This window comes from Hipposideros armiger, unplaced genomic scaffold (assembly GCF_001890085.2).
Source record: "Hipposideros armiger isolate ML-2016 unplaced genomic scaffold, ASM189008v1 scaffold_165, whole genome shotgun sequence".
Classification (NCBI taxonomy): Eukaryota; Metazoa; Chordata; class Mammalia; order Chiroptera; family Hipposideridae; genus Hipposideros; species Hipposideros armiger.
In genome coordinates, this window is record NW_017731515.1 from 460,636 (window position 1) to 482,653 (window position 22,018).

At 40.0% G+C, this 22,018-nt stretch overlaps 1 protein-coding gene across 1 annotated transcript in view; it reads right to left on the reverse strand.

Annotated features, from left to right (window-relative positions):
* The window catches only part of NEIL3 (nei like DNA glycosylase 3), a 52,078-nt gene extending 34,095 nt beyond the window's left edge, over positions 1-17,983 (reverse strand). Inside the window, exons 1-2 of the mRNA XM_019651730.1 lie at positions 17,797-17,983; positions 3,843-3,958 (exon numbers count right to left, since the gene is read on the reverse strand). Coding sequence (XP_019507275.1) covers positions 3,843-3,958; positions 17,797-17,952 — 272 coding nt within the window. The 5' untranslated portion in view covers positions 17,953-17,983. The remainder of the gene's footprint in view (positions 1-3,842; positions 3,959-17,796) is intronic.
* Between the last annotated feature and the right edge of the window lie 4,035 nt (positions 17,984-22,018).

Below are 22,018 nucleotides of genomic sequence, written 5' to 3' on the forward strand. Positions count from 1 at the left end.
TGGCAAGTGACAGAGACCCCACTGAAAAAGGCTTAGGCATTAAGGAATATTTAGTAACTTATGGAACTTAAGAGGGGTTGAAGAATCTAAAGACAGGCAGGAACGCAGCTGGATCTCAGGGACAAATGGAATAAGGGATTATTACAACACCTCTCTCTGGGTGTCTCTGCTGTGTGTAGGCTTGTTTTATTTTCAAGCACCTCACACTGTCTTTCTTGACAAGCCAAGTGACATAGCCAATCTACCAGTTCCGAGGCCTCACATTCCCAGCTTTCCTACATCACAGAGAGCCTAACAACCCTCCTCAGCTCCCTATCAGAAAGCCTCACAGAAGAGCTCAGACTGACCCGATGGACTGTGTATGAGAGAGAAAGATAGTAAGATTCTGTTAAACTCAACTTGAACCCTGTGGTTATTGTGGCCAGAAAAACCAGTTTCCTGAAGGAATGCTGTCCCCGAAAGGCAAGTGGGCATGCTGGGTGGACAAACAGTAGGTATGTACTACTCTAAAGTATCGAAATTTAGTTTAGAATCTTTATCACACTTCATTTTGGTCTAACATGTTATGTGACAGATTGCAAAAACTATGTCTAAACAGTAAAACCCTCTTGTAAGTAGCATCTGATGGATTCCATGAAGACTTTTTAGCAAATTAAAAAGAATTGTTACATTATCTCTTGCATATCTGTTTAGAGGATCATATCACTGAAACTGCAATAAATTACAAACTCGATAATGTATAAAGCTTCTCTAAAACGGCAAAGCCTCTAAAATATTTCAGATATAGTTTCTGAGTATGTATGATAATTGCAAACAATCAAGAGTCATATAAATCACAAACTGGAAACAGCAAAGTGTTTTGGAAAGAGAAATTCACTAAAAAAATATATCTTTTAAAAGTTAGTCCAAGATGTAACAGCTGTGTTCATTTGATTGAAAATGGCAGTTTGCAGGGTGGGTGTGTCTGGGTGAATAGACTTGCAGATGAATCACACATAGCACGGGCAACATATGCACCCACAGTTCATAGAGATTTGGTAGTGGGGTTGTATAAATTTATTCTTGTTTGTTCTTTATTTCTCAGTTTGCTCTAATGAGTATTTGTTACACATATAACAAAAAATTAGAAGTCGTTTTAGTTTTGTTATAGATGAAGAGCTTCTATAAAATGTTCAGTAGTATTAGTATAGGTATTAATCAAAACTGTGGTACTAAAATAAATGTCTATCAAATATTAATAATTTGTAGTATTCTATGGCACTAGTATGAATGCTTTAGCACTATGATACATCTTTTCATAACAGAAATAATCACTCTCTAATTTGTATCTTTCTCAAGTGTAGATTTTTAGGTGGCAGAGTCTGTTACATAGAGCTATGCCTATATTCTCCTTTCAAAACAAATGAACCCCAGGGAGATTTATGGCCAGCCCTGTAAGATGCACTCAAAGCCATGGGCAATTTTAATTGTGAAAAGCTTCGTCTTAAGGGAAAACTGTGAGCGATCATTATGCACATTTCCTGTTATAGGCTTTCTATTGTAAATTGCAGGCCAGCCTGGTGGGTAGAAAACACAAGTCAGAACTGAAGATCACACTTCTGTCTCATGCTCACAGACCGGCAGCCTCACACAACAATCAAATTTCCTTGACAGAGTCATCCATTCTCCTAAGAAGCAGAGGTTGGACGTGCATTTTTTTTTTTAACATATTAAATTGTGAAACGGGCTACAGTTGATTTTAGGTGGCTAAGCTGGTATTCAAACAGCTGATCTGCCATCAACCTTGAATTGAGTTGAATAATCAAATAATCATTAAGGCTGTAGGAAATGGAAAGGAAGCAACCACTGCACTTCTCCCCAGCCATATACTGAGATTTGTACTCTCCAGGGAAGGCACTAGTTCGCTTAGTTTGAAGAGGCAATTGCCCTAGTTTAGAACTTCACTTCCTGACAGCCCTGCACTGAGAAATGATTCCCCTTTGTCAGTCTGGTGGGGAACACTTAATGAAAACCTGCCTCTCATCCTACAGAAATAAATCTGCACCTGATAGCAGAGAATCAATAATTTATCAATGTTTTCAACATTCTTATACAGACACCATTGTGTCCTACTCTGTTCAGAGCAAAGATTTTTCAATCACATCAATCTACTACAATAATGCAACCTGCAATAGATCACGATTGCATGAACCAGGAGGCATATGAGATCTGACAATTAAGTTTGTGAATTTGTTGTGAAGATGTTGCTAACGTTTTTTGATATCAGAGGGATTATTCATTATGAATTTGTACCAACTGGACAAACAATTGACCAAGTTTACTATTTGGAAGTGCTGAAAAGGCTGCATGAAAAAGTTAGACAAAAATGGCCTGAACTTTTCGCCAACAATTCATGGCTCTTGCATCATGACAATGCACCAATTCTTACAGTATTGTCTGTGAGGGAGCTTTTAGCCAGGAAACAGATCACCGTATTGAAACACCCTCCCTACTCACCTGATCTGGCCCCCAATGACTTCTTTCTTTACCTGAAGATAAAGGAAATATTGAAAGGAAGACATTTTGATGACATTCAGGACATTAAGGGTAATACAATGACAGCTCTGATGGCCATTTCAGAAAGAGTTCCAAAACTGCTTTGAAGGGTGGACTAGGCACTGGCGTCAGTGCATAGCTTCCCAAGGGGAGTACTTTGAAGGTGACCATAATGATATTTAGCAATGAGGTATGTAGAACTTTTTCTAGGATGAGTTCGCGAACTTAATTGTCTGATCTCATATGCTGATATTATCAACTACAGCCATGAAGTGAGAATAGTGTCCAAGGACAGTAGCTGCTGATGATGAAGAGTGAACACCTCCAAGGATAAGCAATGACATAAACTCAGAAGTCCTCTGAACTTGAAGTAGATAAGATGCAATAAGTAACAATCATATCATCTCAGATTATCTCATAACACAGTCACAGATTATCTCTTTATGAGCATCATTTACCTTCAGTTAGAAGAAGCATGGCATCCAATCACAGGATTTTTCTTTTAAGAGGATAAAAACTGTTCAATATGTTAAAGAACCATTAAAACGATTCAAGGAAGCAGTACCAATCTTTACAGCTTCCAAAAGCTTAGGCTAAACTCTGAGAAGACTGAGATTTGATAAACATATTAACCCATAGGCCTTTTTCATTTTCTTGCAAAAATTAAACAGGTGATCATGTTCTGGCAATTACATACATTTTGACATTTTCATCATTAAGTCAACCAAGGAAGTAGATTGAGTGACCTTCTCTGACAACATATTAGCAGTGAATTCCCATAAGCACTGAGAAACAATGGAGAACCTATTACTTCAGTGGAAAGTTTTCAAATTCTATAAATAAGTTTCCAATTGCATTCCAGGCTTCTGAGAAAGAAGACATAAAAATATAAAAATCTAGAGATACATTTAAATCACGCTAGGAGCTGTCATAAATATAAAGAAACTGATGTTGCTAATGCAATAAACATTTGATGAAAACGAGAGGGGAGAACAGCTGTGTAGAGAGTTTGGAGAAGAGCAAAGCAGAGCTGTGTTGCTCTAATATCTTTTGAGAAGCCCTGTGAGCCTATCAACTTTTTTTCTGAAGAAATAAATTAACTGGCCCTCCGAGTAACAATGACATCACAATTTATTCTTCTTCTGCTTACTGCTTTCCATGATAGAATCTCAACCTCTTATATTAGAGCTCTCTTAAAAATGGAGTGCTTTCTACATGATTAAATGTGACACCCGGCAAACTGCAGGAAAAGCTTTCTACCCATCTTTAAGCTCCGAGAGGGGATGTATTGTACAGGTTTATCTTACCGTAAAGCTCTTGGCCCGAAGTACATAAAGAGTTCCTTCCCCAACGTTTCCACGCCACTGTACACGTGTCCACTGAACAGTTTCAAGAAATTCCGGCTGGAAGCTTTATTATTAGCCTAGTAGAAAATACATACACATGTGTAAACATACACGCAAACTGTAAACAAAATTATAATTTAATTCTTATTGATATTACCACCTGTCCAGATGCAGCTCAATAAGAATCATCTCCAACAAGTCAAGTAATGTAATCAGATGTTTACATACATTTCATCAAATTACTATGCAGTCATTTCAAGAGAGAGAGGTCCAAAAAATGTAAGGCAATAAATAAATAAATAAATAAAGCAATTGGCACCCAATCAAAACGAGTTTCTTCCAGGACCATAGCGCTTTGCACATATGAAAAGAAAGCACAGAAAAACGATGTGAATGTTTTAAAACTGGCATTAGGATACAGTCTTCCATTTCTAGAAGTATAGCCAGGGTCCCCTAAAAAGCATTCAGAATGGAAGAGCTAAAAATAGATGAGGGTAAAAGGGATTAAATATATGGTGATAGAAGAAGAACTGACTCTGGGTGGTGAACACACAATGTGATATATAGATGACGTATTCTAGAATTGTACACCTGAAACCTATGTAAATTTACTAACCATTGTCACCCCAATAAACTTTATTTTTAAAAAATAGTAGCTAAAATAGAAAAAATAAAATATTCTGACCTGCAATGATGAACTCGTGAACCAGTAAGGAACAATAAGAGGCTGAAAACCCAGTAAAAATGGGAGCGAACCCCAAGGGTAAGCAGTGCCCTTCTTATCAGAGAGGCATTTACAGGGCCTCAGGAAGGAGAGCTTCAGATTTAAGGGTCAGTGGTCGGTCATGTGGAGTGCAAGGAATGATAAAAAGACTGGGGCCTCCCTAGTATGGGGCCTGTTCTCTCCCTCCCCAACACAATTTAAGAATAAAGGGAAATGCAACCCACTACCCTTTCCCCGCATCACTATGGAAAACCAAGCAGCACTGCTAGGATTACAATCAATGTACTGAACACTGCAAAGAAGACCAAGGCAACGATAAACATCAAGTATCAGTCCTGTGGGCGAGGGAGAGGAATGGATTGGGTCTAGATACTGGTAATGCCCTTTTCTCCAGCGAGGCAGTATGTACACTGGTCTTCTCTGTATCGTTTTTTTATTCTTGAGATATATTTTTAAATGTTATTTAATTTGCACTCAAAATGTAATGAAAGATTTAAAACGATTAGAAATGCGTAACTATTACAGAAGATACTATAGGTCTTATAATTTACACATTAACGCTTAATCTAAGGTAATATCTGCACATACTTCTTTCATTTTTCCCAAGTAGACCACAGGCTTCTCGGAAGATCCAGGATGAAGTCCTGGTGGGGGATGGGGGGTGGGTGTGGGGGGTGGTCAGAGAGATAATTATAAAACAGCTTTACCTATATAGTCCAGGAGCAAATGACAATTTCGCTCCACTTAGGATGATATTGTTCAGTGATTCTCAAACTTTTGGTTTACAGACACCTGTCATTCAAAACATTAAGATGATATGTCTGCTTTATTGCTTATTTTACTAAATTGGCCCTTGTTAAAAAAGATACAACTGTTGTATTTAGTCCAAAGGGATAACAGGTATTAAAAAAAATTTTGAGAACTGCCAGGGACTCAATTGTGTCCCCTCAAACATTCATATGTGGAAGCCCTAACCCCCACTGTGTATTTGAAATAGGGCCTTTAAGAGGTAATTAAGGTTTAATGGGTCATAGGGTGGAGCCCTGATCTAATAGAATTTACTAATACTATTATAATCCTTATCCTAATCCTTCTAAGAAGAGACCCCAGAGAGCTCACTCTCTCCATCCTGTGTGCTCAGAGGAAAGACCATGTAAGAAGAAAATGGACTTCTTCAAGGAAGACAGCTCTACCAGAAACCAAACAGGTCGGAACCTCGATCTTGGACTTCTAGCCTCCAGAACTATGAGAAAACAAATTTCTGTGCTTAAGCCACCCAGTCTATGTATGGTATTTTGTTATAGCAGCCCGGGCTGACTAAGACAAGAACAGACACTATTTTTCCACTAAATCCACTCACAATTGTAATGGCTACAGCCAATGCCAAAATTTCCCTGAAGTTCAGGCAATGGCTTTATAGTCCTTCTTTGCATAATAAGAACTGGGGAATTCATCACAGGCTCAGTGTCCAATGAACAAATGCACAGGAGTGATTAAAAGTGCCAGCCTTCCACAAAGAGAACCTATGGGAGATTCTAGCATCAGGAGCTGTGGATAAACATGTCCCCATGTCCTCAGAACATCTGCCTCTGACTTCTCTTCCTTGGATGAACTGTGGGGCCTAGCAATGATTACCAAGCACTGGCATGGCAGGCCTGAGTACTCGGTGAGGAAAACAAATACTTTTACATTTGCCTGTTTCATAAATGAATATGTTAGAGTCCTCAATTGAGAAGCACCAAGACTCCTGATGCTTTTCTAACAAAAGGCTTTATTCCACCACTTCTGTATACTTCAAGCCAAGTGTAGATTAAGATAGTAAATTTCAATGTAGGTTTCCATGACAACCAACCGGTAGGTAAAAAGTTCTTATAAATTAGCCAAGACACTTTTAAGATGATGATATACAGAGCAGATATAGATCTGTTATATGAGTAAACTTTGCCTCAACGTAAGTTAGGTTTTATGTTTTTAGGACCTCCAATTTAATGTCTTGGGACATTTACAACCTTTATTTCTGAATTAATGGTTCAGAGCCTTGTTTCCCCACCACTCTAATGTCAATAATCTGTTGTCCTCTCGCAATATTCTTTTTTAAGAAATTGCCTTTTTTTTTCTTTTTTTAAAAGATTTTATTGGCGAATTGGGGAAGTGAAACAGTGCTGGGGAATTGGGGAAGGGGAACAGCCAAGTTGCTGTCCTTCAGTCTTAGTTGTAGAGGGCGCAGCTAGCTCAGCTCCAAGTCCAGTCGCCATCTAGCCACCCATCAGCAGCTTGTGGCCACTCAGCTCAAGGTGCCATGTTCAATCTTAGTTGCGGGTAGGCGTAGCTCACCATCCCATGCAGGAGTTGAACAGGAAACCTTGTTACTAAGAGCACACGCTCTGGCCACTGAGCCATCCGGCCACGTCCGCAGCTCAGAACAGCTCAGCTCAAGGTACCCTGTTCAATCTTAGTTGTGGGTGGGAATAGCCCACCATCCCATATGGGAGTTGAACTGGCAACCTTGTTGTTAGGAACGCATGCTCTCACCAGCTGAGCCATCCTGCCACCTGTTGGCAGCTCAGCAGCAGCTCCGCTCAGACGCAGCTCACTGGCCCATGTGGGAATCGAACCAACGACCCTGTTGCTCAGAGCTCGTGCTCTTAACCAACTGAGCCACTTGGCCGGCCCCTCCCAATATTCTTGAAGAGCAACATGCCCTCTGACATCCTCTGGCTTCAGTTAGGGTTGCCAGCAGAGGCTGGATGGGAAATCTAATCCCATTTCCTACTCACAGCCCCAGATACCACAATAGCTTTCCCTATTTCTTGGTTGGGAGGATCTTTGCTACCACTCATTCTAGTGCTATAAGCTCCCAAGTTAAATCTAAAACTCAACATCTACCCAAGATGTTGAAAACGGTCGTCATGTGCAGTCTGCCACACCCCTCCAGCCCCCTTGCACCTGGAACATTCCCTTCCTGGGAGATAAAGAGCCCTCACAGCCAGGGCTGAGTTTATTGCCTTGCGATGGGATAGCTTTTCCTGCTCCAGGCTTGATGTACATTCCTGTTCTGTTTAAGCACCTGCATGCGAATGGCCCTCATGAACACCCCCACTTTTGGTATTTCAGACCCCAAAAGGCAGGCTCGGGGTGCTTCCACTGCAGCACAAAGTGGGGTGCATGCAGTCATACTGCCCATGTCAACTGTGGATCAGACCCACTGGCCACTGGGGACCGCCACATTTCGAGGGCCTGGATCTCCTGCACTCTCTCCTCTTGCTGTAAGTCAACACTGTGCCCCTTGAACTTGGTGTGCAGGTTGTCTCTTCTCAGCAACTTGGAATTGAGCACTGGTTTCTCCCGTGGTACTTCCCTGCCTTTTGACCTTGGCCACACTCATGTTATATTCTATTTTCTTCGACACATCCTGATCTCCCAGTGAACAGTAGAACCCAGTATCTGATTGGCTGATTGAAAACGTCCATCAGTCACCGTGTCCCTGCTTCTTAGAGCAGAACTGCCCTAAATCCAATTGCCCCACTTTGCTATTTCCCAAAATGGGAAACCACATGACTGAGTTGCTCTCACTCAACTACTTCTCTGTTCCCTGCTCCGACCTCTTTTCCTCTATTGAATTGTGACTTTACTGTGTTTTATAATGGCCCCTGGTAAAGAGACAGACAAGGTAACCTTGAAATAGACAGTGCTGTCACAACACCTAACAAAACAGTAAATGAGTCCCAACTGTGTTATGTGAACTCTGCTCACAGGGCTAAATTAACAACTCTGACAAGAACTTATAACATTTAGTTTAAAACTCTCACAACCAACAGTTATCGTTCATGTCATTCACTTGGCGGTGTCTACAACTTTGACATTCTCTGACAACAAAGGTGCTATATGCCATCTGGAAAGACACCCTGCTCTTTAAAAATGCACCATTCATGGCTATCTAATTGGATTCACTCATTTAGAAAACTTTATTGACTTTCCACTATGTATGAGGCCTTGTTCTAGACACTGGGGATGTATCAATGAAAAAAACAAAGAAAAATCCCCTGCCTTCGTGGAGTTTATATTCTACTGGGGGCGGGGAGAGTAAGTACCGAACAGAACTACAGTACATTAGGGCATTTTGAAAAGAAATTGAGATGAGAAAGAGAGATCAGGATTAGGGGAGAGTGTAGCAGACTGCAATTTCAAATAGGGCAGTCATCATCTCGTTTGGATAATGATATTTGAGCAAGTCTTAAAGGAGTTGTGAGTGAACCATCTAGGCAAGAGGAAACTCAATGCACAGCCCTAGCAAGGAGCGTTTCCTGTGTATGGAGGAACAGCTAACAGGCCAGGTTGGCCAGAGCACAGAGTGCAGGGACCATAACAGGCAGATGAAATCTGACATAATACAGATCATGTAGCCCCCAAGGTCCACTCTAAGGATTGACTTTTTCTCTGACAGAAATGAGGTAGAGGAAAAGATATGATCTACATGCTCTCTTTGGCTGCTGGGTAGAACTCTCGATAAGGGGATCAAGGATGGTAGCAGGGAAAGAATTTGGAAGACTACTGCAACAACCCAGGCAAGAGATAAGAAGATCTGGGTGAGCACAGCTGAAACATCCTCTATAGCCAATGCTGTGGGGCAGGTAAAAAAGAAAAAAAAAAAAGAAAAAAAGAAAAACGTCTTTATATCCAGGATTACTCCCTCAAGGCATCACAATTGTCCTGGAGCAGACATCTATTATGCTCTCCAAATTACTGTCAATTATCAGAGATTTTAGAAAGTCCATAGATTCAACCATGGGGAATTTGGCTACTTAGCAAGAGAAAGTCTCAGTGGCCAGCCCTCCAAAACTTCATGGTTACGGGACCGCTTATTAACAAGACAAAGTGGAGTAGGTACATGCCCTTATAAATAAATTCAGTTGTGCATAAGAGGATGAATCCAAAAATACAAAGGCCAATATGCTTAAAATGCATGAGGCCATTAATTCTCCACACAGCTGTCAGTGAAAAGTGCAACTCTTCCTGGCTGACAGAGCCTCAATCAGAACCGCAAGCCAAGCCCTTTAAGGTGTAATGTATGTCTCACTTTACTGGTGTTTTACCCCGTTCTCCATAATTAAAAACAATGCACATGGGCCGGCCGAGTGGCGCGATGGTTAAGAACTCGATGGCCCCGGTTCGGATCCCACATATGAGGGCCAGTGACACTGCCCTCCACAGCTAAGATGCTGAACAACAGCTCAACCTGGAGCTGGGCTGCCATGAGTCGCCGGCGATGGCGTGGGCTGCAGTCCCTGTGGCAGTGGATTGCCATGGGCTACCGTGTGTGGCCAGCAGCCAGCGTGAGCGGCCAGCAGCCGCAGTGAGCGGCCGTCCAGAAGCCGGCGACTGATCTGCCTTGCCCGGGAAGAGCGCAATGATGGTGCCAACTTGGGCCAGTGAAGCAACGTCCTCCACAACTAGATTGAAGAACAAAAAAAAAAAAAACGACAGCAACTTGTCTGTTCCCCTTCCCCCAATTCCCCAGCACTGTTCCCATCCCCCCAATTCCCCAATAAAAATCTTTAAAAAAAAAAAAAAAAAAAAAACAATGCACAATACAACATTAAAAAGAAAGTAATGTTGAAATAGCCATGAAATTAAAGGCTCTACATATATTGAAAAAAGACATTTATGGCCCGATGAAGGTGACCATTACAACACAGATGTCGGCAGGAGGGCAAGTGGAGGGATGGTCACAGGTAGAGAACTAGTCACTGGACACCGACAGACCTGACACTATCAATAACTTCAGTGCAGCAGAAACTGTTCCAGTCCCAGATGCTGTGTGACCTTGGCTTCACTATGTTTCAGAATGAGTTTTTTTTAACACTTGACGAGATGTTCAGGAATTAAAATGAAATGTTAGTGTAATCTCTTCCTTGCTCACATATAGAGCTTGTAATTCTCTCGGTACTAGAATTTCCCCACCTGGGGAGTAGAATGATCTTGCAGCTTGCTACCTAGCACAGGGTTTGCCACAACCACTGTCACAGTGCCTACGATACCGAATAATGCTTTGCCTGTGACTTGCTTCTCCCTCATGTGTCTATAAGCTTCTTGGGGACAGTAGCTATGGTGTTTAACTAAAATCCCTGAGAGCCCCACACAATGCCTGGAGGTCAGTGAACATTTTTGGAATTAATCAGATCCCTGCTCCTTTCCCTCCTAAAACTGTGTGGCTTTAAAATACAGTCTCACTATCTCCCCACCCACCATCCCTATCTTGCTTTACCTTTCTCAAGATTTCTTGGCAAAAACTTCTACTCTACCATCTGATTCACCTGCTTTGAAAATTATTAACACCTCAGTCTCTTATTTTCTTATTATTTGCAATGGGGTGAGGTTGAAATATAAAAGGACCACATTGTCATGACCACCAAAAGCTAGATGGAAGTAAAATACTGTATTTACCAGAACTCCCCATAAAGTAAAAAGAATTTTATGGGAAGGTTTAGGAAGGGATTTAGGAAGGAACTGATGAACTTTCAGCAACCAGTCCTAGCATGCCTTGGTTTTTATTTGAGATGTTTACTTAGCATTTAATGGTTACTTTAAAAACATCTATTCCAATACTTCATTGTTGCTTTGAGGAAAATGATACATAAAGATCTTTTTATTCCGTTGTCTATCACGCAGGCAACTTGTCCCAGTACACTATCATCTCCAAACTAATCAGCTCTGGATAATATACTTAGGCCAAAATAAAAGTTTAACTTACAATTGACTACTTCAAGCATCTACATATATATTTTAACTGCTTTTCTAAAAACTCTATTTTAGGGGAAAATTCTGGTATACCAGTGATGGTCTGTTCCATTGATTTTGAGAGCCATTGTGTACGAACAAACTGGGCAAGGCTTTGCAATACACCTAAGATATTCACTAGTCCGGCTGTGGAATCACTTCTTTTTGTATAAGCTTTAGCTGCCCAGACAAACTTAAAGAATTAATTCCTACAAGCCTATTGTCTGCTATAACTATACAAAATTGTCTGATATATACTTTCTCATCTTGACCCTTATAATCTTGTTACTATATTATTTGAACATTTCATCCTTTTTTTTTTCCTGAAATAGAGATGAAAATCTCCTTTGCCACAATTTTAAGTATGATTGAAAAGGGTTTACATTCCCATTTTCAAGTGGCTTAATAATATGAAATTGTCAAAACAACATGGATCTTTCGAGACAGCACATGACTTACTGTGCTGATAACCATTTATCCTGCCTATCCTTGGGTGAAAAGGAAGATGAACTCTTCAGAACAAAATAAGACTTTTCCATAAATAAATATTTCAACTCTAGTGCAGTTACTTATTTTCCCCATAGAGAAAAAAATACCATATTTACTTTCATAGTCTCTTCTCTTTTTTTCTACATCTTTTTTTAATTTCCAAATACAACACTTTTCTTAATCAGAGGTCACTTATCTACCAATTTAAACCATCAAAGAGCCTAATTTTAAAATGGTCTCTAAGCACCAGAATAGAGGTCTTTTAGGTCCATTCATCAAAACACAGTCTACAATTTTGTTAAGAGCAGAACCTTCAAGCATTTACCCAAAGGCTAAATGCTTTGTACATAATTTGAGGGCATAAATGATTACAAACGTCTATGAGGGAATAGGGCATTCCTCAGATTAATGGGACTGGTAAACAAGTCCTGATCTCAGAGAAAAAGCAACAATTACCATGTGTCCTTTGTTAGGCACTAAACTAAGGGTTTTTAGATGTCTTCTAGTCTAATCCTGAGCAAATAAGCAAAGATTTGAGTATAAGCATCTCCAGATATGGAAATAACAAATGAGTTGGAATTCAAAATCAAGATGATCAGATGTATTTTTCTCTACATTATACCAAATATGGCTGTGTAAGATTAAAAGCTACAGTGACCATGGAAAGTCACCTCCCTTAGTTTCCTCATCTGTAAGACTTACCTGTTGTCAGTTATCTATTGTTCCAAGATTTCATATAATGCTAAATACTGGTAATAATGATCTGAGTCATTAAGGGGAAACCATTAGCAGTACCCAATTAAGAAGGTACACAGATATCATGCATGTTCTATAAAATTGGAAAACACCTTTGGATTAAAGGAATGATCTTCATTTAGCTAGAAAATGAATCTCTGTGGATTAGCTCATTCCTTCACATAATGGCAATAACATGGGTTATGATTTTTTTTTTCCAGTATGAAGAAGGGAAAGGAAGGAAGAAAAATTTTACTATGTGGCTTCCTTATTTCCTTGTGGTAGGAATTTCCATAAAACATACATAACAAAATACAGATACTAATAATGACAGATTCTGAATTTATTTTTAAATCCTGAATCATTTTGCACTATTCTAAACTTTGCTCTTCTCCACCCATTCAAATGTTTATTAAATGCCCACTCTGTTCATGACACTGTGAGGACATGCAAAGATGAATGAGAGTAGCTAGCATATAAATATGTATCATATCTTAAGGAGTGACGGAATAGCCAGTGGTCATGTTTCAAATTAAATGAATGCTTATAAATAAACAGTTTTACATCCTGTGTTGTGAAATGAGATTGAAAACATATGCAGATTATACAACTGATTTCACTAAAATATTGTATCCATCCAACAATTAAAATAGGAGGATTGACTCTTTACAGCTTGTTAACCAGACATGTTCATTAATATTCCAATATGGCTTCTTAGCATAAGGATCACAAACCCCAACAGTTTTATGCAATGTGCTCATACAGTTGCATCATTTTATGCTGACAAGACAGTGGATCGAAACTCAGAGACATAATATAGTGCATACATGACTAGCAGATGCTGGGGTTTTCGATAACTAGGACTCCTTCTTAAAATGAGGGTCAGTTGTCACAAGCAAACATGCATTCAAGTGTGTGCTCTATGAACTTCAAACTGGAACACAGAGACCAAGGAATGGGTTCATTATGGCAGTAGCTACTCAGGTAGGGTTTTTTTTAAGTTGATTTTTCAGAACAATGATTATCTGAAGTTTAAATAAGTGTTTTAAATGTCCAATTACTATTTTATGGTTACTGCAATGTAAAGAATATAGTATGCAGTTATTAACTTATTTTTAAATGTTGCCTTGTGAAACAAGTGATTTCAAGGCAGTAGCAGAAACATTTTAATAGCTTTAACTCTGTGGCATAAATGTCTAGGAGACATAGGATCATCTGTTACAATAATGATTATGCCAAATGTTCATGACAACCTACCATGTTTTGATGAAATTTATAAATCCAACAACGCTCTAAAATGCAAAGACAATTATTTTACAAAGATAGTTATTTCTTTAAACTAAAGGCTCAGAAAGTGAAGCCATGGCAAATATTTAGAACTTTCCTAATAACCACAGATTATTAATTCCATACTGATTTTCAAATTCAGTTGTAACTGGTATGGAAAGGTCTCTGGTTCCAACAGCCTTATTCCAATGTTTAATACCTCTTCATGTCAAGGTTTTAAACATAATAGCTTTAACTGCAGAGCTTTTTATTTAAGGGGGATAGTTTATTTAGTATTGCTTCCAAGTGATGTTAATAAGACAGGTTAGTTAGTGTAACAATTAGGCAGTTAGAAATACCCAGGTAGGAGCCAGCCGAGTGGCGCGTTGGTTAAAAGTTGCCTTGGGATGCCAGCTCTGAGCAGCAGGGACCTGGTTCAGATCCCACATGTGGGCCAGTGATGCTGCGCCCTCTACAGCTAAGATAGTGAACAATGGGTCGACCTGGAGCTGGGCTGCTGTGAGTCACCAGCGGCGACGGCATAGGCTGCAGTGGGGCTGGCGGGCAGCTGCCATGAGCTTTCGTGAGCTGCCGTGAGCGGCCCTCCAATAGCCAGTGAGTGACTGCCTCACCCGGAAAGAGCGTAATGATAATACCAACAAGGGCCAGTGAAGCGACAACCTCCACAACTAGACTGAAGAACAAAAGGACAGCAACTTGTCTGTTCCCCTTCCCCGATTCCCCAACACTGTTCCCTTCCCCCAATTCCCCAATAAAATCTTTAAAAAAAGAAATTCCCAGGTAGGATGAGCAAAAGATAAACATATCTCCTAGGCCTCTGCCCTCAGCCAGGACCCCAAAAGCCACAGCCTTGAGACAATTTACTCCTAACCAGACCAGGGACATCAATTACACCCTGAGACAACTAAAACTATCCTAAAAAGCCTCCTCCAGGCTGAAACAGCCAACGAAATAAATCTAACCTGTTCAAGCAGGCGCCAGTTTTCTCCCCAGACAGGCTAGGAAAAGCATATAAACAGAAGCCTCCCCTCTAGTCAGTGTCAGTGGGCACTCCAGTTTCTGATGCTCCCTCACTTTTAGAGAGCTGCATCTCCTTACTCTAATAAACTGGCCTTTTCTGCAAACTTTGCCTCTCTGGTTTGTGTCTCCATTCTTTGGTGCTGCAAGACCACGAATCCCAGCCACACACAAAACAGCCTGCATCATTAATAATTGCCTAGTCATTAATGAGGAATTTGTATTATATTATCAGGCTGCACTCTTTTGTGCAATGTGAACATGGGGATGGAAGCCATTAGAAGAGAATTATCAGAGTAGGCAAGAGAATTGACTAAACAAAACTAAAAATGGTGACAGACATAGCCAAAAACCCAAGATCTTATTTCACTAGTTAATAATCACTACTACATACTGAGCAATATGGTGTTCCTGCCACTTTCCTATTGAATCTTTTGTAACTGAGGGGAGCAATGGTTAAGAGTGTAGGCTTGGAGTGTGAAAGAACGAAGATCAAACCCTGATCGACTCCTTAGTAGTCAGTCGTGTGATCTTGGACAACTTACGTAAACTCACTCAGGACTTCACATTCCTCATCTGTAGAATCAGGTTAATCCTTTATCACTGGATTATTCTTTTTCATTAACCAAATAAAATGTAAAAGTAACCAAATAAAATGTAAAAGTTCTTCAAAAGCACTTTATGCCTTGCCACTAGAGATAATCACAACAAACTTAAAAGACATGTTCACGTTATTTTAGTGGTTCGTGTTATTAATTGAATAAAGTGATACCGATCGAATAATGTTAAGTTGGAATCTCACAGCAAAAACTTTATCTTATTCATCTTTGTATCCCCAGGAACTAGCATAAAACCTAACACAAAATACACTATTGTTTAATGATGTAAGTTATGATAGCCATAAATATATTCATGTGATATCCATTGCCAAACTCTATTGCCTTTACTTCCCTAATAGCGATTCTGTTCCCTTCTCATCTCTACCACCAGCACTCTTGTCCAAAGATTCCTGCAGTCCTCTCCTAACTGACTGAACAGCATCTACTCTGGCTTTCCTCCAGTCTTTTATTTTCAAGGTGGAGTGATCTCTTCAAGTGTAAATGGATCCTACCACACTTCAAAGACTTCCACTGCTCCTAAGAAAAACACAAAGTCCCTAACCAGGTCTGCAAAGATCTCTATGGTCTGGCTCAAACCCACCAATCCCAATCCTTTTATTTCAAACTACCTTCCTTCCATCTCACTCTCCCTTTTCCAGGCGCACGGGTTTTCTTCCAATCCCTCATATACCAGGGGTGCCAAAAAAAATGTATATACAAGTGGACACTTCGGTCAGCGTTACTCAAGCAGTAGTGCACCATAATCAGAAGTGTCGGAGGACATTCTTTGAGCACCTCCTGTAATTGCAGAAGTCAAGCGTAACTTGTATTCATCTTTTGTGATCGGTATATATTGAGTATTACAATTGTAATATAGTTTTCCTTTCTTAAATGTGTATACATTTTTTTGGCACCCTCTGCATTTGAAGCTCTCTTCTTTTACTATCATTCTGCCAGACAACCTTCACCCAGGTGCTGCGTATCCCCTCCTCACCCATCACACCTCAGCTTGTTATGTTCCCGGCAGAGCGTACCCTGACCTTCCTATAAATCCTTCTACAACCATGTTTCTCTCCTTCAGAGAATTTATCAATTTATATTTCTTTCAGTTCTTATTAATTGAATATCTGTCTATCTTCCCAACTAAAGTCTCCACAAAGGGAAGTATTTGGTTTTGTTCCCCTGGTGTCTTCATATTCAAAATTTTGTTGAATGAGTGATTTTTATAAACATTAACATTCTTAAAAGACCACTCAAGATCCATCTCTGTGATACCCTGAAAAGATTTTGAGGGACACTGTATAGTAAGAGAATAAGTGCAGAATACTTACTGACATATAAAGACAAAATAAATAAAATGCAAGGGCAACTGGAAAGAGATGCAAAGCTTACTAATTTTCCAAGTTTGAAAAACGCATTTTCTCAGACTTAGAACCTCATTTCTTTCAAGTAGTAAACAAATGCTAATTTCATAGCAGGCAACTTCTTGCAGGACCAAAGACTATGAGGAAGATTTGCAGGAAACACTGAAGTACAGCATAATATTGCTTACATCCATGAAATACAACCATTTATGCATCTATAGGGCTTGTAACGCATGATGGCTTAATCGGAATATTTTTGGTACAAATTCTAAACTCTTAGCAAATGAATGTCACACCATCTGCAATGAATACCTGAGTGGCAAGAAGCTGTGCTACAATTTACTTTAAAATGAAATAAATTCACCTAAAGGAACCAGAACTGGGTTTCACTGCCCCTTCATTAGGCGGCAATATTAAGTTGAATGGGAAGGTCTGTGCTAAATTTTCTACGTACAAGTTTAGAATTGTAAATTAGTTGCGATACACTTATTAATTGCAGCAAGTTTGGGAAGCGAGATGCTAGAATTTTATGCTAAAAGCTTACTGCTTAAAGGTGTGAAGAAACGTGAGAGGTTGCAGAGATGTGATTAATATTAACAGCAGAAAATGCAGCTATAGACATACGAAAACCATCTTTTGCTGGGTTGTAAAGACGTTAAGCAAGGTGACATGAAATAAAACACCCTCAATCAATTCCTGGGCATGCCTGGGCATGTCTGGCAGCCTTAGCCCGCAGTAGTTCTCTACTACGCAGGCGCACTAACACAGATTTTTTCTCTCTCCTGTCAAGATAAACTTTGGGAAAAGCAGGGCTCCAGGGAGACAGGACTAGGGCAAAGAGATAACACTTTGGACCTTGGAAACCTGACGGAGTCTTTACATTTTCTCTTGCTGTCCCATAGCAAGTTATAGGAGCGGCTCACCTGGGAAGAGACGGCAGCCACCGAGGCTGCGTGAGGCAACCAGGGGTCCCCCAGTCTCTGCAGAGCGCTTCCCCGCACTTCCGTCACCGCCTGGCCCGGGCACACCCGCGCCCGAATTTTCTCCCCATTTAGAGTGCAACCTGGCCCTTCCACCATCTTCCAGCACTGGGGCCCACTAGTTTCAGGGCTCTGAGGAGGAAATGGCTGTGCAATTTAACGTCTGCGCGGGTACTTGACTCCTCAGAAAGGAAGCTCAAATCTCCCGCGCCTCCAGCCCCGCCCAGGCCCCGCCCCCGTCAGCCCCGTCGCCGGTGCGGGCCAACCCCCGCCGCGCAAGCGCAGCGCCTCGCCCCTCAGGCTCTGATTTGGGGGTGACAGTGGTCGGATGTGCAGGAGGCGGGTGAGTGGGGCCTACCCCACCTGGCTAAACTGTAAGATCAGAGATAGTTGGGGCCTCAGAAACTCCAACTTTATTTTCTTTGCTCTGAGTTTTTGCCCTTGTCCTTGAGCTACTCAGTACACGCACATTTTGTGACCTTGTCCAGTTACTCCGTCTTAAAATCCAAAATTGTTGCAGACGGCGTGACAGGTCTCTGGTTTTTGTATGCCCTGTTTATATGCTCTGTTTGGGTGGGGAGAGAGGGACTCAGGAGGGTTTTTAGAACAAGCAGCTTTTATTTTTTCTCCTATAGGTTTAGCATGCCTTAGAAAATGTGGCTTTATATGCAAAATGTATGTTAGTGTCCATATAAAAAACCTCCTTCATTTTTAGATAGCTAAGTAAGCCCTACCCAAATTCATGCAACCCATTCTGTTATGGGATGCCTCCAGATGAAAGCTGTTTGAAATAGCTTTGTAAAAGGCAGGGCTCTATATAAATATGAGGGAAATGTATAGCTTTTCAACTTTCACAAAGATGCATACATATAAATATATGAAGCTAGTGACTCCATACAACTTTGTAAATAATGAAAAATCTATTCCTTTTTGAAAATTAAAATATGGCACATTAAACAGAATGCCAATTTATAAGTGATTTGATAGGTATATCACAGTGATGTAGCTAAACCAGAAGACTGTATAGGCTAGGGACTTCAATTAGAATATACTAAAGACTTGAATTCAAAAATTTGAGAAGTACTAAATCTTTCTCTTTGAGTGAGAGATCAGTGGATAAAAGTTAGTGGAATCAGGTTCAGGATTCTTTGTATTTTACTCCCTTGTTTAATTGTTATTTACTCTTCTAGGTCAAGTTAGTTACTAAATAACCAAGAAAAAATCCTTCTATCAACCCAAATTCAGTCATAATCTCTGCCCTTTGATGGAAGAAAGCTCTACGCCTTATTCACGTCTACCTTTTTATTAATTACTTTTTCTACCTAATGAATTATCTTGTTATTTCAAAGTTTCTGCAAGTCAGAAAGTTGGCCTGACTGGGTGGTTCAGGCTCAGCGTTTCTCAAGCAGTTGATTTCAAGATATTGGCCAAGGCTGCACTTGCATAGCTGTTGGCAGGAGACCTCGGTTTCTCATCTGTGGGTCTCTCCATGGGTTGCTTGGCTGTTCTCATGACATGGCTGCTGACTTCCCCCACAATGTGTGATCCAAGAGAGAAGACAAGGAGAAAGCCGTGATGCCCTTTATTACCTGGTCTCTGAAGTGACACACCCTCACCTTCAGGACGTCCATTCATTAGAATTCAGTCATTCAGTACAACCCAAAAAGGGGTAAGGGTGGGAAATTAAGCTTTATCCCTTGAAGGGAGGAGTGTCATATAATTTGTGAACATAGTTTAAAACCATCACAATCTTCATTAGTCTGATTGATTTATTATGGACTTCTCATTTGTCTTTAGGTGGTATGTGCTGGTGCACATTTGCATTAAATACCTGGGGTGCCAAAAAAATGTACACAAGTGGACACCTTGTTCAACGTTGCTCAAGCAGTAATTTCCCATAATCAGAAGTGTCTGGACGCTGATGGTAACCACTTTGAGCAGCTCTTGTACTTGCAGAAGCCAAACATGACTTGTATTCATCTTTTGTGATTGGTGTATATTGAGTACAATTGTAATAGTTTTTTCCTTTCTTAAAATGTGTATGCATTTTGTTGGCATCCTCCGTATAATCTTTAAGTAGAATAAAGTTTACCATTCCCCAGAGAGCTGAGTAAAAGTTGAAAAGTGACACTGAATGCATTAAGAGACTTCACTGATCTGCCTGTCAGACCAAGCCAGATTTTGTTTACATGGGACTAGCCTCTGAATCTTTTGATACTTTTCTTTGTTATCCTTCGTTACATCCAATTAAGAGCAAAATCACATGCATTGTGTCTCTGCAGTATCAATAAAAAGAGTTGCCTCACTATTGCAACAAACCTACCTTGAGGGGGGAATCTTGGTACTTAAACTAGGCTTATACCAAAAAACAAAAAGTGTAACTTTTTTTTAACCTCTTCATTCAAGTTCCCTGAAACAATCCCAACCTTTATGTCCTAACTGAATCCCCTAGGATACCTTCCAGATACAATCAGAATCTTATCTTCTGAAGTTGGTTCTTTCATAGAATTTACCAAACCTATCTTGTGTTAGATTTTAATTGATACATGCAGGTCACCTACTAGACTAGACTCTCGTTTCTTGAAGATTGAGTGTCCTGCTTATCTTTATACTTCCCAGAGCAGGCAGAAGAATCTTTGTACATAATAGATATTGGACAAATATTTGTTGAATTATAATTAACTTAAAATTGAAAAAATTAGGCCTTCCTGTCCCTTCTCTCATATCTTTAATGTAATTCTTATGAATTGAGATCTTATGTTTTTAGAAGTCCCTTCTAAAATAAAAATAAATGTTAACAAAAATAGGTAATACATTAAGTTACCCTGTGGCACACTTCTTTTATTAGATCAACAAGCCAGTAATTTTGATATATTTCTGAGGACTTTAGACCAACTATATGTGCAGTCATTTATGTACATTAATTTATATGTATTTATCTTCACAATAGCCCTGTAGAGTCAGAATAGATACCATCATTATTTTATAGATGAAGAAACTGAGTTTCAGACTAGTTATTTTCCATGATTACATATAGGGACCAACAAAGACACACAGAATTTGCAATGAAATTTCCTGACTCCTAGACCAGCATTCTTTTCACTGACAACATAGGTGACTGTATATGAAATAAAAAAATGTCTAAAACATTGTAAAAGATGGATTTCTTCAGGCCCTCAACTAGCCAATATGTGTAGCATATAGGTACATAACACTAGTGGGAAACGTGTTGAAAAGGGTAAGAAATTGCCAAGAGGAGATGGGTGGGAGCTGAACATAAACATTAATTTTACTACCAAAGATTTCCATTAATAAAAACATACTCAATGTTTACTCTGTGTGAGGCACACAACCAGGCTCTGGGGTATAAAGGGACATAGAGGAGCCTTTGAACATATAAAATCACAATGTAGGGTGGCCAGTTATCGCAGGTGGTTAGAGCGCAGTGCTCCTAAGACCAAGATTGCCGGTTCAATTCCCACATGGGCCACTGAGATGCGCCCTCCACACCTAGATTGAAACAACTACTTGACTTAGATCTGATGGGTCCTGGAGAAACACACTGTTCCACAATTTAAAAAAAAATCACAATGTAGTTAGAGATATTGACATTAAATAATGTAATGAAAGGAAAAGAGATCTCATGCTATGCACAGAAAAAGCTATAGATACCATGGGAATTTGTTGAAGGAACACATCACTCAGAAGCAATATAGTCTTGGACGTGCTCGGAGAAGACATGGGATCTGAGCAGATCCTTTAAGGGAAGGCCCTAGACGAGTAGAAACGTCAATTAAGGAATTCTAAGCAAGAGGAGTACAGGAAAATATGTAATGTATTTGAGGCACGGTGATTAAAACAGAAGTGTCAGGCAGGACAGTAGTGGTGGATAACATTGAAAAGATTCCTAGGGGAATTCCTAAGGAAGAGTCGATTTCATTTTCCTGGGATAATAGGCAGCCAATGAAACTTTTGAGCAGGTGTAGGGACCCCGAGTCCCACAATTCATGATACTTATTTACTAAAACTGAAATGCAGAACTTCATTCAAACTATGGAGAGCAATCCCCCTCTGCAGTTTTGATCCCTGATTTATCCTTCTTCAGTACGAAATAGATGCATCACAGTTGCTCATAGTAGGTAGGTAGAGTTTCTTACACAATGAT